The sequence below is a fragment of the Corvus moneduloides genome, chromosome 5, assembly GCF_009650955.1.
Source record: "Corvus moneduloides isolate bCorMon1 chromosome 5, bCorMon1.pri, whole genome shotgun sequence".
Classification (NCBI taxonomy): Eukaryota; Metazoa; Chordata; class Aves; order Passeriformes; family Corvidae; genus Corvus; species Corvus moneduloides.
Genome location: NC_045480.1, coordinates 11,259,848 through 11,278,905, shown reverse-complemented (window position 1 = coordinate 11,278,905; position 19,058 = coordinate 11,259,848). Strand labels below are relative to the sequence as shown.

The 19,058-nt window shown below is 38.3% G+C and overlaps 1 protein-coding gene across 5 annotated transcripts in view; it reads left to right on the top strand.

The window, feature by feature from the left end:
• The window catches only part of SORCS2 (sortilin related VPS10 domain containing receptor 2), a 549,849-nt gene that overhangs the window by 304,063 nt on the left and 226,728 nt on the right, over positions 1 to 19,058 (top strand). For all 5 annotated transcript variants that reach the window (XM_032109885.1, XM_032109884.1, XM_032109882.1 and 2 more), the window contains exon 3: positions 5,540 to 5,639. In XM_032109885.1, coding sequence (XP_031965776.1) covers positions 5,540 to 5,639 — 100 coding nt within the window. The remainder of the gene's footprint in view (positions 1 to 5,539; positions 5,640 to 19,058) is intronic.

The following is a 19,058-nucleotide window of genomic DNA, read 5'->3' as shown; positions in this document are numbered from 1 at the left end:
TGAAACTATTCTAGTTATGTTTCTCCAGTTGTTTTCATTCTCCTTTTATTAAAATAAAACGGGTGAGATGTTGGGGTCTCCCCCCCCTGCCATGGAGCCCTGGGAGAGGGGCCCTGAGGGCACAGACACGGGGTTTGCCTGCCCCTGGTCACCTCTGTTTCCCATTGGTTGGTTTGGGTTCCCCGGGGTGGCCAAGGACCCTCGGGTCCCATGACTGCAGAGTTCCTGAGCTGAGCCCTGGCCATGCGGCTGGAGAAATAAACATCTCTGAAACATCTACCACGAATCTGTCCATATATACTTTGTTTCCATGGGACTCCTGGTTTGAAATATACTTGTTGCAGTAATCCCAGCAGCGACAGTTTTTGGTTCTGTTTGAAAGGATTTTATGAGGTTAACCAAAACCTCTGCAATTTCCCTATTGGACACGTAAAAGCCCTTCAAGTCTTCTGTGCTGTTTAAGTGAAGAAGTTAGTTTTCCACTTCTTTAATGATGTTTCTCTGGTTTCTTCCCTTATAGTGGGTTTGTCCTGGTATTTATCGTTGGAACTTCTGGTGTATCTGTTTTAGATACTCCACCAGCCAGTTCTTCAATACTCTGCTGTAGATATCTATTTTCCTTACAGACATTTGAGATATGGTTGACAGTGTTGTCTCTATTATTCAGGTGAGGGACCAGAGTACAAGGGAAATTCTCCTGTTAGGTGTAAGTCTGTGATAGAGCAAGAACCTAAAATTAAATTTCTCCTGAATTTTAAAGTTCATGCTGTAAATCTTAGACTGTTCTGCTGACTGAAAGAAGGGGAAGGCGTGAAAACAACATTTGCAATAGTCTGGAGAAAATGAAGTGGGAAGCAGTTGAGTGAGTTTTATGTACAGATCCACTCTTCCTTGATTCTCTAACATGCATCTCAATTGAATCTTTTTTCCCAACAATGATCTAAATCAGCAGATCTTTTGTATTTTTCCTTTCAAAGACTTTTTTTTTTTGTTTCACCAGTTAAGTAATCCATTAGTCATTTGAAATCTCTTCATTGTTGTCTTCCAGGATTTTAAGTTAATGGAGCTTGTACAATATGGCTCATTTGACTAGAATGGAGCTTGAGTTAGTCTTCAAGAAGAAACAGTAGAGGAAACCTGATGAACATGCGTGTAGTGTTCTAACCATTCTCTTTCTAGTGTGTCTCTTCAATTCATTTAAAAGAAAAAGGAAAAGAAGCATTTTTTTTGCAGTTGATGTGTTCTTTGAGTATTACATTTGACTTAGGAATGCAATTTTCATCTCTAAGAATCTTCATTAACATTCTACTATATTCATTTAAATATTTCTTATATATTTTTAAATATCTACTTTTAAATATAACCTGGAAAAACAACTAACAATGAGCAATGTTGGATCATAGGTGTGAGTCACTGGGGAGAGCTGTATAATGATAGTGAAGTTCAGACAGGCAAACATTTGGTTAATGTCTCTTTTGGTATCTCCTAAATTTCTTCTCATTTCTCAAGATTTCTGTTGGAACATGTCCACATCCAGTGTTTAGGTACAGTTCCAAATTTTGTTAGATTTATTTTAGGTCAAATATGAAAAAGTTACATTTTTGGGGGTGACACCCAAATTTACACAGAGCTTAGGGGCTTTGGGAGTTTTATTTCATCAGGGTACATTTCTCTACCACTTGGAAGTTTTCCCAACTATTTTTTTGGGCTCACAGTATTAAGCTAAAAAGTCCTGATTATGTCTGTGCTGTAATACCATTGTATGATTTTGAGGACTGTTATCTGAACGTGCTGTTCTTACAGTGACAATTGGTTTTTCCATAAAAACACACACACACACACACAAAATAAAAAAGAAGACTAGCACGTATTTCACATATTTCAGCAGAAGTACACACTTCCGAAGAAGCTCTTACCCAGGCACAAGCTCTGTCAGACTCACATTGTGTGGTATCTGCATCACTACGTGAATAATCATGTTGTTCCACCATCCAGTGATTCTAGCACCTGAGTACTGGAAGATGTGTTTCCTATGAACCCTTCATTGAATTTTGTGCTATGAAGAAACATCCTTGTAATCTGTAGCCTGTAACACACAGGTGGGTACACCGCAGCAGGAAGCAGCCTGTTTGTAGCTTGCTGTATGCCCTGCAATGTCTCACAAAAAGCCAGAATTCTAATTAACTGTGTCCAGATCACTTAGAACTGCAGGTCAGGCCCGTCTTTACAAAGGCAGTCTGTACGCTTCTTGCACTGCTTTATAGAGTTCTGCTGTTGTGCTGCCATTGCAAATAAACCATGCTACAGGAGGAAGTTTTCTTGTTAGGTACATGTGTATCGTCTTTATTATAATTTGAAATATCTTTTCATGATTTTTTAGGGAGGAAAGAGGATATGTTTCTCCTGGTAAAAACAGATGACTCATGTGGGGTTTTTCCATCTTCTTAACACTCTTGACACCGCATGAGTTTGGTTCCTAACAAAAAAAAAAAAAAAAAAAAAAAAAAAAAAAAAAAAAAAAAAAATCTCTCATTAAGACTGGAAAATCATAAAGGGCTACTCCTCTCCTTAATTTGTACGAAGTACATTTGGTAATATATTGAAATAGGCATGCACTGGGATCCTAGAATTCATCCTCCCCAACCCTGTCTGTAGCTCAGTAGTGCAGCTACAGAGTTTTCTGTTCTAGCTGCATGCTACAAAATGTTAGTTCTTTATATATGCAGGGTCAGGAACTTGGAAGTTGTATCTTAAGTGAAAAAGTCAGGGTGACCTGTTTTCTCTGGATTATAGTAGATTTGGAAAACCAATTATTTTGTACAGTGCTCCCCTTGAATGATCTCCCCTTGAATGATGTCATTGAACTATGTCCTCTTGTGGGTGAATGTCTCAAAGAATAGCTGACATTCCTGGTCTCTCTCGTATGTGGGCTATAGCAAAAAAGATTTGGAAGTCTGAATAGATTTCTCCATAGATCCACAGATCTTCATCCAATCATGGTCTTCCTGCTCAGGCATGGTGTACTTTTCAGGAGATACAGTAGCCTATTTTCTCAGGCTGGAATTGGATTTTTTTTTCTCTTGAGATTGCTAATTTTTACCAGAAAAAAACAAAAAGAAAGATTTTTGACTGCATAGTTTTATTACATTTGTCTGAAAATACCATAGTTATCTTAGTGCACTCTTTATGTTAAAACCTCATTCTTTTTTTGCAGTACTTTTTATAAGTCATGAGAATTAGAAGGGAAAGTTTTGGACTGGAACTTTCTATCTTGGAACTTACTTATCTTTTTTGGGCTTCCTGCCTGTACTCTCTTCACACCTTGACAGAGTTGCCACAGTGTCCCGCACACAGTGTCACTCTCCAGTGGTCCTATTGTATTAATCCTGGAACTGCCTCTTCAAAGTAAATTTAATTATCTTTAAGGTTCAGAGAATTATTTCAGGATGTTTTTACTGGGCTAGCCACTGACCTGATATTCTTCCCTCAAAGAGAATAGACTAGGTTATGTTTCCATCATACATACTTGATCTGCATGATTTCAGTACATCTGGCTGAAGTTGGTATTTTAAGTCTTTGCTTTAATTTCTTTTCTGTCAAGTACCGCTGGCAAATTAGGTTTAGCACTGTCCATACTATACCCCTTGGAATTTTAATTGGTTCTGTGCTGAACACCCAGTACACTGCAGTTGTATGTGTTTGATATCTACATTTTTATTTGTCAAGATTGTATTGCTATGATTCTGTTTATTCTCTAATGCATTGCTGTATATCTGCAGGCAAAGCAATATTGTGGGGGGAAAAAACCCGGATCAAATCTATTCAGATAACACTATAAAATGGTTAAACTCTCAACTTTAGGCTGTGAGTATGATCTATGTGTCATAGTCTTATGACCAGTTGGGTTTTATAACTGGTGGAGAACGAAGAACAAGGTAAACATGAACCTTTCTTTACTTGGTATACCTTGGGACCTGTTCCAGGCATATCATTGTCTGCCCACTATGCTTGGTGATGCCAAAGACGTAGAAAGCTGCTCCATGACAGCAGCTGAAAGTTCCTGTATCTTGTGGAAATCTGGATTGGTGAAGGCACAGGAGCCACCTCTAGATTCATACAACGTGCCCTCCAACTTCAGTGACATTCTGGGTGGCACTGGGACATAGGTGGGATGCTCATGGCAGCCTCCTGTGGGCACCAGCCCCTCAGGGACTAACCTGCCTCACATGGCTTGGAGGAGACCTCAGGCAGTGACTACCTCTCAACATACACACACTCCACCAGGGATTTGGTTTTTCACTTTTCTCTCTCATTGTACTCAGTCATGCTCCTACAAACTTCAGCAGTGACTGCCGTGGGTGAGGAACGTGAGGTAGCAGAGCCTGCTGGGGAGCAGTAAACATAGTAGAAAGGGGCTGTAGGGTGGAAATCACTGCACAGGCAGTGCAGTGTCACACTGGGAGGGACCGGGTCTTGTCTTGGTTCTCTTGGACGTGGGAGCTTTTGAATACTCCCAGTTGTTTGAATGATGAAGAGTTCCTGGGCAGGGTACCTTCAGCCATGTTTGTTATTCCAAGGAGAGAAAAGGGTGTATTGAGTGGAAGTCCTCACACCAACTCTCTGTCCTAGGGAGTGCTTCTTGGTGAAGAAGGGGCAAGTGCCTTAGATGTGTCTGAGTCCCTTTCCAAATGCAAAATGAATAACTGTAAATATGAAGAGAGCGTAAGGTACAATTTGATCCTAAATAGAACAAACAAGGTTTCATCTAAAGAGATTTAAATTTGGATGTCACTTGTTTTGAATTTCACTAACTAACTTTATCTTAACATTTTACTTGTCTGTTCTTTTTATAATTGACATTGGCAGTACAACTGCAAAGCACAGATGCCATTTTTCACTGCTGGCTTTTCAGAAATACGGAAGAAGTTGTGCAGAGTGCCCACATTTGAAATACTTGTGGAGATGTGTGTGTGATATACTGATGGCCAAGTACTGACTTTTGTTTTATTAATTCAAAATTTAGTGATCCTCTGAAAAAGAGATGGAGGAGTGGATGGGATAAGTTTACCAAGTACTAATTCTGCTAGAGGTCTAATGAGAGTCTTCCAGATCTCAGGCCAAATTCTTCTCTTATGCAACAGCAAGCTCTGAAGTGAACTCTTCTTTTTCTGCTTAGCTGAGGAGGTGCTGTTAGTACTTGCCAATGAGCCCGTGCTCTTCATAGCTCTTTTTTTCCACCTTGTGGGTGGTGAAGGAAAGGTGTACATGTCAAGCTTCTGTCACTGCACAGAAAAAATAAACTAGCACTGCAGAGAACTGCAAAGTACAGACAGAAGTATCCAGGTCTTTTTCAAAACCTAGAATAGTTTTCTTAATAGTGGTGGGTTTCTTGTAGTAGAAAAGGAGCACTGAAAAGAACAAAAGGATGGCAGAGAAGCATTGAAAATGGACAGTTGGTGCACAGAATGGGGTTTCTTTGCAGAGTTTCAATGCTGAAGCCTTTAGAAGAGAGCACTTACAGATGTTTGATTTCTTTCAGGTCTTCAGATTTTGGAACATTATACACAAAGTTGAATCTACAGCCTGGGATTGCCACTGTTATTGACAATTTCTACATTTGTTCCACCAACAAAAAGAAGGTATGTGGCAAAAAACCATTTTTGTAGTGCAGGTGAGGTTCTGCAACTATGTGAAGTGTGTTTTACAGGTTTTCAAAATGTAGGAACTGGTTTTCACAGTGGTGAAGATCACGTTTGGTGCATTTGTGACATACAGAAGTGGGATATTTACTGTTCCTGAGTAATACCAAGATAAAAAAGTACCTTGATGGACACTGAAAGCTTATGAGGTTACTGATTCCTGGAAATCAAGGTTTCATAGTGTTTCCCATGCAAATGAAAAAGGAAATTCTGTAAGTTTTCACACATCCCAACAGAGTCTGGGACTAACATTCAACCTCTTCATCCTTTATGCACAAGGTTCTTTGCATGTTCCTTAATAAAAAGTATAGGGATTGGGCAGGCTGTCATTGATAATGATGTTTATCCTGTGTAAAACCTTAATTAAATAAATTTAAAAACTCCTTTTCTTGAAGCTTTCTTAAGAAATGTTCCTGCATCATTACCAAAACAAAATGCTTTTCCTGGAACCTGCGAAGATTAAGTGGACTTTTAAGTGAGAGCAAAATTGACCCACTGAGTGTATTTACAATGGATGTTATATTAGAAGCAACAGGAAGAATGATTATGAGAAAAAACCACAGTAACAGCCTTTCTATGTCTTCAAAGTGCCTGTGATTTAAATGGCAAGAATTGTGAAGTACAATGTGAAACACAAGCACAGTAGGTCTTTCATGAAATACAAATTTTCTCTTGATAAGGGCCTTTTAACTCCAGTGTAATACAGAAACACTGATTTCAGGTAGAGGCCACTGATGGGAAAAGCAATGTTTATTGTGTTTGTCTGTTTTGCTTAATCAAAAATCAGTGGAACTCAGCGAGGCTGCCTCAATGATTAAGTACATATTGTGTTTCTCTTGAAATTGTCCCTGGAGTTTTTGTTCCCAAGCCATGCTGTGTTTGAGTTTGGTAATATATTTTTAATCTGCTGCAAAACCAGAAATTATATTTTTGTTTCTTGAAGTGGAGCTGCCAACAAGAACAAAGTTTCTTCAGATTGTGTATCTCAGATATATAATCTACTGGTGGTCTCAAGTCCAAAAGAATAAAACTAAAAATCTTTACCCATCTCAGTTTCTGGAATAGAAGTTAGAAGGGTGAGGTGGATGAGAACCCCATGGAGGATCTTTCCCAGCTCAATCAGCTACAATATTAAAGCATCCCCAAGCACAGAGGTTCAATGATAAGTGGTTGTGCCAGTTGTGTAACAAAATAAACAGCAGTAATATCACTGCTAAATTTCAAGCCTGAACAACACACTAGTGTTCACAAGAATCCTCATGTAATCCTGTCTTAGAAAAACCTATATTCTGCTGAATTTCACAAGTTGAAGTTCTTAGAGATGCAAACCCTGCTTTGTAAACTAATATCATATTGAAATCTACATGATACAGAAAGTCCCTTTGAGTCAATATAAATATGCTGGGTTTATGTGGATATTTGCTTCTATATAGATGTTGTTTATTAGTATATAAGCAACAAAAAGAGCAGAGCAGAAAGGATTTCTAGGGCCTGTAATGATGCCAAAGGGAGGTATATTAATACAGGCAAATATACATACATGCATATGTGGTACAAAAATGAGAAAACAGTGGGGTTGCATGCTTTAGCCAACGGCTTCAGACTCATCTTGGAAGTTTTGCAGTTACATGAGGAAGGTAGGAGGGCAGTCTGCATGTTGTAAGAACTTTGTCTGTTGTAATGGGAAATTTTAGGTGCTGGACCTTTGATTAGGGAACTAAGACTAAGACAAAGTTGATCTCACACAGGTCATTTAGGATGATGGAGGGACTCGACTCCCTGTCTGTCTATTTCAGCATGGTTGCACTAGGGTGGAATAGAATATTTAGAACTCTGACTCCTTTTTCTGAGCTGAACAGCAGTCTCAGGGTTTCACTTGTTCTTGATGTTACTTCAGATCATTACAGCGTGGGTTTTCTTCATCCACTTCACATCTTTTAAAATGTGCTGAAAATGGAATCTGGAGTGCTGACTGTGTGTACTGAAACTGAGCATGCACTTTAAATTTAAAGCGTAAGTATTTCTATGCTACCACTTAGCATTTAGTGACTGGGAAAATACATGAAAGCAAAGATAAAAGACATTTATGGGCATTTTTAATACTTTGCATATTAAAAAGTGTTCTATGCTTACATTTCATTTAGCCATTGTAGTCCTTATCTGTGGAAGAACAGATACTGCACATTTAAAGCTCATCATTCCCACCTCAGTGTCATCAGAGCATAAACTACACCTGATTTAAGTTCTGTAGAATTTAGGTATCTGGTCAAGCTCTCTCCCTCTACAATGTGGGTATCTCCAGGCAGCTCATACTGTTAAAATCATAGTTCTTTGTTCTTATGAGAATAAGGATGAATAATCTTGTGGAGGTCTCTGTAACTGACTTAGTGAGTATTGTGGGTCTGAACAGAATCAAACTGTGGCTTCCTACAAAGACATAAAAAGAGATGGGTCATGGTTTAACCCCAGCTGGCAATTAAGTACCACACTGCCATTGGTTCACTTCATCTGCCAGCTCACTCAGGGCCTGTGGATTTCTCTCAGCAAGTCCCATGGTCTTGTGTACCTTCAGGTTCCTTAGAGGGTCTCAAACCTGTTCTCCTCCTACCATGGCAAGTTCTTCAGTCTCCCAGTCCCAACCTTTGCCTTCTTTGATTTGGGTGGTGTGACTAGAGCTCTCTCAGGTCAAGAAACACACATGAAGTGGGTGATTATTTGTTTGTTGTTTTGAAATGCAATTAAATGAAATATCTGCTAGAAGGCTCCAGTCTAGTTCTTAGGCTGACATAATTTTTACGGTTCATAGCTTCTGGTATACCAGCTCCTGGAGTGGCTTAGATTTTCAGTGAATTATTCTAGTTTGCATTTTTTTAAGATGTATTGAAAATAATGTATTTGATGAAGAAGTGCATTAGCAGATGCAAAAAGTACAACAGCATTCTTTTCACATAGTGCTATATGGAAAAGGGATTACATAAAACCCCCACAAAATTATAAGATAAAATATAAGAATGTTGGGGACTGAATTAGCTTGAGGGAGTATGGAAATCATTTAGAAAACACATTACATTAATTTAAAAATTGGCACATTCCATTTCTCTCTTAGCCTTCTATGAACAAGTTGTGTTGAGTACTGTTCATAGGCCTAAGTTAAGAATCGGGAAGGAGTTGTATCAAGGTCATGTCTACACAATCTTTTGACAGTTGAGGTAAATTCACTCTGTGTCTTTTTCTGGCTGAAGGCAGCAGAGCTCTAATGCAGAAATTGTGTTGTTGCAGTTACCACAGGATTCAAGGTATGAAACCCAGTTTTGACAAGAAATGATGGCAAATCTCTGAGGGTAGAGCTTTGGAGGGCTTTGTTGGTTGCTCTGAATAAACCTTTCTGATGAAGTCATGGGACGGAGGTGTGAACCATGGCTGTATTGTTTGTGAGTCGGAGCTGAATTGCAGTCAGCCAGCTGCACAAGCAGGAAACATTTTCACCTACCTGCAAATGACCACATAGGATCATAGATCATCACCCTAAATGCTATGAAACAGCAGAGTAATAGGCAAGGTCACACTCTAATTGAGAGTTCACGCTTCCTAAGGATGCAGTCATATCTGCTTTGTGTTCTGTCTGGTTTTAGTGTAGTATAAACCAGCAACTAAAGACACTGATACGGTTTTGGAAATCTGCAGAATAGTGAAGGGGGATCCTGCTATGTAAGCTCTCTGATGCTAACTTCTCCATTTGAAGCACTTTTTCATTGATCTGTGTCATAAAGTAGCCTTTCCCTATGCAGCCTTGAAGTGTTGTACAGTGATAAGGGATGTCCTTTCACTTTAAACAACAGAATTTTTGCAATTATCTCCTTTTCAGTAATTAACACATGCCGATAGCATCAAATTTTGTAGGAAACCAGTCACATACCATGTGCAGGAAATAATTTGCTTTGAGTTCCCTGTTTTCCAAGCCAGCATTTTAATTGTGACTTGGAAGTGTGATGTGCATGTTTATTATAGAGTATGGGATTAGGGTTTCCATAGCGTCAATCTGAACACTGGTGAACAAAGTAAATTCTTTCAACAGAAGAAAAATTTAGCAGGACTCAGTTTCACTAAGCTAAGTTATCAATAAAATATTTAACATTTTTTAGGGCATATATACTGTTGGATATAGAAATCACATATTTGACTGTATGTCGTGTTGCTGGGGAGGAGTTGAATGAACACACTGATTTTTTTCCCTGACATTCAGTGCATATTTTAATTTTAATTCATACTAATGCAATTGGTGCATCCATCCTTCTGTTTATATGCTTTTGGAAAACAGGCAGCTAAGCAGTTTATATTCAGGCTTTTGATATTAAGAGAAAATAAATGTTGGTTGTGCATACATGAACTTATTAGTTAAATTGGTTGAACACTTACATTTCCCAGCTGTCACAATAACCAATAGCAGCATGTTTTTTCCAAACTAAAAGGCAAGGTGACAAACATGTATCCTTGCTTGTCAAACAAGGCAGTCCACTTAAGATAGTAATAAGGATATAGGCTTTCTTATACACTATTTTAACTCCTGATAATTTAAAGAGTATGAATTACACTTTGCAAAAGAGTATTTTCCAGAGCTATAAAGCATTTCCCAAGATGCAAATTGGCTTGAGCAACGTTTGTAAACGATTACAGGTAAATACAGTCCTACATCATTTTGACATTTGTCTTTCAGAGCAGAACAATTGGTTGTGGAATTTGTCAAAATGCAGTATGACTACATTTACTTGTAAGGAATAATTCTACTCCAGTATCAGTTTCCTTAGAGGCCATGCCAGAACATCTGCAAATAAAGAGAGCAGAATTATCTTACACTTTTACTAGTAGTCAGCTAAGGAATATTCCTTTCAATAAGATGAGTAGTTACTTCAGGAAATGTTTCACTGTGAAATTACAGGATATGAGTCTGTATGTTGAGATTTCTACCATGATGTGTTCTTTCCTTATAAGCAGTGTCACCATTCAGTTTTATTCCAGTGATGCGCCATCAGAGCACTAATGTGACCTGACTGCATCATTTTGCTTAAGACTTCTGTACAGGGCTGTTCAGTTTGTCTTCAGATTTTCCAAATACTACCAGAAATATGTCCAATAATTGACTCTTTGTCTTCCCCCTGCCCATACTTTGCTTGTTGGTCGATTGCTGTGAGAGGCAGTCCTGGGCAGAAATCCCAGATTTTGTTCACACACAACTGATGAGCAGTTGATTCATTGACAACCAGGAAGCTCCTAAATGCAACTAGAACTCAACAGGTTAAAACATTCAGAGCTTTCATTGAGCTGTTTGCTGGAGTCACAGTCCACAGCAGAGGTTCATCCAGCACCACCAAACCTACGACATACATGGGGAGGATCTGATGAATGCTATTTGATGGGGTGTGACTATGTATATGTGGAAAAAAATAGGCTAAAGCTTTGAGAAACAGAGTGGAACTGTTGAAAATTAAAGCTGTGGATGAAGAAATGGCTTGAGATCTGGCTATTAGAGAAGTATTTGAGTTATTTACTGGCTAAATGGAGGGTAGGAACCACAGCTCTCCCGCTGGACTGATTTCTGCTATAGTTGAGAAACCACGGCTGTTTCACACTTTGTATGTAAACAGGACTCCATAAAAAATGTGTAACTCCTATGTCATTGTCATATTCTAACTCCTTGTCACCCTTTCAATAAGTAGAAGGTAGGAGAATGTTACTGTTCTATTTGAGAATACCCTGTCTCCTAATCACTAGATTATGAATGTGTTTTCCTACGTAGTGTGACAGAGAAAGGTTTGGTTTGGTTTTGTTTCCATCAAAACACTTCCTGTGCATCCCATTCTTGTATGTGCAGAGCTAGAAAGGAATCCCCAGCTCTCGTTGATCATGACAGGTTTGTCTTTGAATACCTTTTTGAATGCATGTCTGACACTGTACTGTGCCGAAAATCAAGTCCCTCCGGATGGGAGAGAATTTGCTGAAAGTCTTTGCAAGGAGTTTCAAAGATAAACCGAGACTTTTCCTTGAGATTCAATGCTTCCAGATAGTTGTTTATTAAGTCTTGTCAGAGGAACAGAGCCACTAGCATGACCCAGGTACAGCATAAAGCACAGAAAAGCAGGAGTGAGAGCTAATTATCAAGATTTACACAGCCTTTTAAAGATAATTTAACCAATGGTTACTAAAAACGTACATTATTTTCACTTTCCTACCAATTATTCAGTAACACAACTAAGAACTGCAGAATTTTCTATTCAATCATCCCGAACTACTTTTACTGCAGAACATGGAGTAGTAGAAGGAGAAGAAGGTTTAGAGAACAACAACAATCCTCCGTTTTAATATTTTTTACTCTTATTTCTTTACTACAAAGAGAAGCCCAAAACCTCTAAATTTTCACCCTGTGACAATCTTACATAGTAGTCTATCACCTAATTCACACCACTGTATTTTCTAGTTCTTGTCTGACTGTTGGTAATTTTTTCCAAGGTTTGAGGCTAAAACAGTGTTGTTCAGGGGGGTAAGAACCCTTAAAAACAGGCAGAGAAATCCTCTCGGCACTCTGGGTTCCTACACATGTCTACTAAAACATTGAACCATTAAAGCTGAAGCTGCCTCTGAAACTTTTTGTGTCAATTCTTCTCTCTTGGAATCAATAAGTATTCTATAGTCCAGCACCTGAAGTACACTGTCATTAAAAGCTGCACTTCATATTAAAAAAAAAGAAAGAAAACTACCCACATACAAAAACCAGCCAAGCCAACAAACCTGACTAACAATACAAGTGCACAGTCGAATGCCATGACCAGCATGTAAGTTTCTCATAGTATGTAGGATAATTGCTCAGCAAGGTAGAAGGTGTATGAGCTAGATGGCTGCATGCTTGAACAGACATTCTGTGTTATTATTCCATCCTAGAATTAATTTGGTGCTTAGAGATCTCAATTGAAGTTTTTGAGACTAACCTTCCACTGTGATTTTGTAGCCTAATGTGCAACTTTTGCATTCTTTTGTGCTCAGGCATACAATTATTCTGAGGAAAAATAGGGCTGTCTTTACTGTATGCTCATTATAGATGCTTTTGTTCAGTTTTTATGAATGTCCTGTCTAAAACTCATTAGTCATAAAAGCAGACCAACAACTACCAAAAAGACGTAATGTTAAATTAAGTTTACGGTAGTGAAGCCAAAAATAAAATGACTAGTTGTGGGAGTACAACATAAAAAAGATTTATGTGAAAATGGAAAAGACCTCCAAGCAACTGTTAAGAGACCATTGTGCATATGATTCTGCACTTGAGAGACATCTATTTCCCCCCCAGTAATTCTAGGAAGAGAGTGAATCCAAGCATCGTATTTTCAGCAAGGTTTTATTTCCTATTATGATGAGCAGGGGCCATTGCTTGGAGAAATAGGAGTAGTCAATCAAGAGCATGCAGCAGAAAGCAGGTCTGAAGCTGCCCTCAGCACCTGGGGGAGGGTGTGCTGCTAAGGGGGTGGGTGGTCAGAGGGAAGGGGAATGCACAATGTTCCACACCAGGAGGGGTTTAAGATCTGGGATTTTGATTTTTCTGTGTCTGAAAATAAGGGTAATTTTGCAAAATTTAGACCAGGTTCTCATTTCAAAGCTCATTATTTTAAAATGTAGATTCTTATACTTAAGCCCAATTCTAAATTTGAGCCATATGCCAGAGAAGAATATAGAGGGGGTGGGAGTGTGTGCTGTGCAGGACACCAGGCAAATCATGTGTTTCCCTTGTCCAGTCTGCCCATGTGCCCATTGACCTGAAAGTGCTTCTGAAATTCTTCTCTGCTTGAGATAACAACTAAGGGGGAAAAAAAAGCTCAATTAATCAACCACAATTGCCTGCAGTAGGTCTCTAGACCTGAATGAGACCTGGATGAGGCTTTTCTCCAGCATGGCAGAGAATTTCTTGTGTCCTAGCAAAAGCTACAACTGTCTTCTAATCAACAGTTATGAGGATCATGCACATCTTTTTTTTAAGGCTATACAGTTCCAGGTGAATATCATCCTGGAAGATTTTCTGATGCAATGTGGAACTTGCAGAATTAAATATAATAAGGAGGCAAATCATAATGTATGGGATAGTGTCCAAAGGAGAAGGTGTCCATATGAAGAGTGAATAGAGAGTTACTCAATCTGCATGAATTCTGCCACAGATAAAACCAGAAAGGAAGATGTGGTTGCATTAGTGGTGCTGAATCTTTTTAAAGGAAACAGGATAAAAGAGAGAAAAGATAATTGAAAAGAGGAAATGGTAAAGGATTGGTAACAAGCCTCTTACTGTACTCAATAAGTATTTAATTGGTTGCCAAGTCTGCTTGGTTGAAATAGGTGCAGGTAAATCTATAGAACAGAGTCAGGTTTCTGTTGAGCTGGCATAGGCAAGATGAAGGGTTTTTGTGATTAATTTAGGTTATTTATATCAATTGCAATTATCCTGTATGTTGAGATTACATTTGTCTAATTATTTACTGAACATCACAGCGTGCCAAGAGACTGTATCAAGGTTCCCCATGTTGCAGAAGGGAGGAAACTGGGAACTCTTTCATCTTAGCTCAGAGTCTAATGGCAGGAGCAACTAACCAGTAGGTCCATGTTAAGGAGATTATATGAAAACTTCTAAACTGTATTTGACAAGAGATGAGTACTGTTCAGGAAGTCTGCAAGGACAGTGTATACAGTAGGTGTATACTCAGACAGCCCCAAGAAAATAATGGAGTAGTGTGTTTGAAACATATTCATCATGCCTGCTGATGGATCCTCTGCATCTCCTGAGACCTGTGTGTTTCCTTCTCATTTCCCCAATGATGGAATGGTGGAGGAATCCCAGCTTCCACGCTTCACACTATGCTAGCATTTTGCAATCTACTGATGTGTCAAATTCTGCTTTTCTTCACCGCAGCTGTTCAACTTCACTCATGCTGACCACACAGGCTTCTCTGGCTCTCTCAGTAGGAGACATGTAGCAGGACTTTTTTCCCCAGAGTTGGCATGGAAGCACAGTGGAAATGAGCAGGGTTTAACTGGTTGCCGTGGCCATTTTGCAGGGCTGGCAGTGTGCTCACCCCCCTGAGAATCCCTGGGACTGCCGCCCCCCTGCTCAAGAGTAACACTGATGTTAAACCAGTCAACTTCTGCCTGTCATGGCACAAGCATTTATACAGGACTCCTAAATTATTGTAGAAATTAGGTATTCCAGTGACTTTGTTTATTCCGCTCCCTTTGTGGCATTTACTACAAGGGATGAATGTAACTGTTTGCTTGCCTGTTTCTAATTCTGAACTGAGTCCTGATTCCCAGTAGCCCCAGTATCCTGCAGCAGCAGCAGCTATCTTCTACTGAAAAAGCAGGACCTGTGTGGCAAATATGTTCTAATACAGTCTGCACCCACGTGTTTTGAGTACAGTCAGCAAAAATTCAAGCAAAGATAAAACAGGATTTTAATTTTGGTGGGTTTTTTTCACACTCTGTGTTTCTGTCAGAGAAAGATTCTTCCTCCTGGAAACTGGAATCTCTTATGTTCAACCAAGCCACCTCTGAAGCCTTCTTGATGTGGTCTTTTTGGGGCTTGAGCTAGAGACAGATTTTTTCCATCTGTGGAAGTAATGCACTAGGTTGCTGCCATCCCTTCATAGCAAAAGATTGCTATGAAATGAATGGTGAATTCTCCTTAATATTGCTGGTTTGGTTTTGAGGAGGGATCTTCTGCAAGCCTGTTTGTGTCTTCACTTGTTTTTTTCATTTTTTTTCAAACCTTTCATCACCTCTTTCTGCCCTTCCATCTCCTAATGTCTTTCCAACAGTGTCTTTCTGCTTTTCTTTCCTTCATTTTTGAGAATTTCTTCCTCCTACACCTTACAAGTAGATTCTGGACCAAATCAGAACTTTTTCTTTCATGGTTACAATTACTAAAGAATTACTAAATATTATTTAGAAGAATGTAGCTAATGGTCTGTGTTTCTATTAAAAAACCCACAATATTCTTGAGATAATAATAAATCTGCTGACATGTCCTTAACTATCTATCATTCATAAAACAAATCTCTTCAGGAATGGTGGTAGGATGATTCAATCAGGAAGCTGTTAGCCAGGAGACTTGACATCAGTTTATATAACCTTGAGCAAGCCTGAGCCTCCCTGAAGCCTGACTTCCTATTGCCTCATACGTTGTAATATCATTTGCTTGGTGCAAAAACACTGTGACGTGACAGGATTTGACAGCCTACCTTGAGATCAGATTGCAAAAAGTACAGTATTAGTCTGGCTTAGTTTCCTTGCTTATATACTTAAGACCATAATACTGAAGTCTCTAGATCACCTCTGATCCCTAAATAGGTGCTAAGTATTTTTATGAACCCATTTCAAGATAAATGCACATTTATCAGGTATTTTTTTGTGTTGCACACCTGCAATATTTAACAGCATTTTAAGATTTCCAGCATGCTGAAAATAATTGTTATAAATGTGTTCCTATATTTTTTAAGATTGTTTAGCATTTATCATTCATGGCTGGTTCAGTACATAGGTAATAATTTGAATATGATGCTAACACTTGTATTCTCACTTTAATGAGGAAAGTCAGCTATTTGCCCCAAACAGAACAGGATTGATTTTTGTTGCTATTGGTGAATCTACAGTTTACAGATACATGATTTTATTCTCAGTCCTCTAAACAAAATTAGCAGTCTGGCCCTTGAAATGGCTTTCAGGTATGACTAAGATGCTCTCACTCTTTTCTAGAAGGCAAGGAGATGTGGTGGAAAGGTCTGGGGTGGAGGTGCATCAGGTGGCACTAAGGGGTTGCAGGTGTTTATCTTGTAAAACTTGGTGCCAAAAATGGACGACTGCAAGTTGCATAAAAGTTGTGCTTTCAGTGTAACTATGACTACAGGAATCAGCCTGGGATCCATGGGAATAATCAAACATCTCTTATCAATTTATTATATGCACTAGAGTAGTTTTTTTAGTGCTAATATATGTCCTGGTTTTTTCATTCAGCCATACCCATGAACTAATTTTTTTACAGATTGCATCACTTTATGTTTAAATGCTTTTACAGTTTGTTTGGGATGCAGTGCTGGCCAGCATAAATTAGTGGGGTTTCGCTAAATGTTCCAGTCTGTCCATGAGAATAAGTGTCTCACACTTAGTTCTTCCTGTGGGCTCCAGCAAAGACAATGGTTCTCTTACCTGCTGCTACTGAGGATTTCAGAAATGCTTCTCTGCTCTGCAAAGTGCTGTAGAACAGGAGCAGGAGGTCTTGGCTTCTTCCTTTTACATATTCACTATGTAAGTCTCAGGGATACAGGGTTTCTGCTGTGCTTTGGGATTGCAAAGCAAAGGCTCATCAGAAACTCTCACATGCTGTATATTATTGCAAGGTCCAACTGTAACTTTTCACTTGACTTAGGCTGACAAAGTCTATAAAACTGTCCTTTCTGGACTAAAATTCCATTCAGGAGGTACTAAAGTATTGCTTGGTATATTGCAAGACCATATTAAAACCACTTGTGGGCTGTACTCTGCCATGAGATTTTAGAATTTTATGTGCATATGGATGACTTGGCATCTCCTGTTAATAACTTTGGGGATTCTGGAGAGGTTATAAGATTTCCCTTTCACAGATGTGGAAACAGAAAGATGTAAATTACTTGCATGGGAAAGAAATTAGAGAAATTTAACAATATGCCACACATCTAAGCCAGTCTCTGAGCTTGAAGACTATTCTTGAAAACTAGTCTTTTCCATCACAACAAAATATTAGATGAATTAAATAGAATGCATTACCACCAGTTTACAGGGGAGTTTGGGCTTGTGGAAGATCTATCAATACCTTAAATATCAGTAGTCAAATATATGAAAGTATATTTTGATGAAAAAAAAATCAGAATGGTTATTATTTCCAGAATCAAAGACTAAAATTTAGGACATATTTTCAATGGTAAGATCATAATTAGCTTTAAGGGAGATGAAGTAGATTTTTACACTTTGTGTTGGTTTTTTTTAAGATTAAACAGGTGAATACACATAATTTGATAAAATAGTGATCTAAGATGTTATCTAAGATAAAATATCTCTAAGACTAAAGATGTGACTCCTGAGCCAAATTTCTTAAATTTGTAGAAAGCTGATCTGTGAAGATAATGAAAGTTTAAAAGCTTTTCTAAAGTGTTTGAGGCAATTTGAACTACATCTTTAAAAATTATACTCAGAAATGAAGAAGAGAGTTGAATTCACACCGAGGACCTTAATTTTAGATACTTGGTTAGAAAACATTGCCCCTATGTTTCTGGACAATTCACAGAATTCACTTTTTATTAGCACTTATCTACTACAAACCATTTACCATGTAAAGTACCACTACCACATGGCTGTGTTAGGATAAGATCAGAAATTTTTACCAATACTCTGAAAAATTCTGATGAAAAAATATATCCTAACTTCCAAATTAAAATAAAAAGGCTTGGAAAAGTGTTGGTGGAACTAAGATAAGGAAAACCAGTGAGATAAAGTGGAATATTTTGTTTAGGTTGTCACTCTCTTAAATGTAGTGTTTTAAAATTATGTCAAGGTTTACTTATAAAAATAATAAATACTCCTAATTAAAATTAGTATTTGGCTTGGGAGACTTATCAAAATTCAAGTGTGCATTGAAAACATTGACACTTCAGCATTATCTGGCCAAAATTTATTTTTTCTGAAAGTACCCTGACATTTTAATAGCCTGGTAAGTGCCAGAAACTTATACATTTTTTACTCTGATAGCTGGTAAATTTTTGACTTACATAATATTTATGATTCTGAGTTTATCTCCAAGCTATAAGGATACTGCTTTACTTATGTATTTTTCAAATTTTTTGATTCATTAGTAAGGGCATTATCCTATTCCCCCCATTTTTTTAAACTAAGATCTTAAGAGGCAAATTCATTAGGCTGATGCTCTCAGTCTACAGGTGGCACTGCTCTGTTTTTCTGTCTTCTTGAGTTCAGTGGTCCATGATTTAGGCAATTGCCAGTTATTTATCTTTTAAACATTTTGATAGCACTCTGTGTTTTGTGGTGTTTTTTTACCATCTCTCTTCTCTGCTCTCTGACTAAAGAAACTACTGCAACTTGTCAGTGTTTGAGGTTGGGCACTTAGCTGTTCCTTAACACTACTGTGTCACCTGCCACAGCATTTAAGCCATGTTCAGGAATGTAAGCTAAATATCACCCAGGAAGAAACAGAGAAAGTCTAAGTCTCTAAATGTTCATGATAGAAAATAATTTTATTTAAAAATCAGCAAATGATATAATGGCAGAATGTGAGAGTCCCCCTTT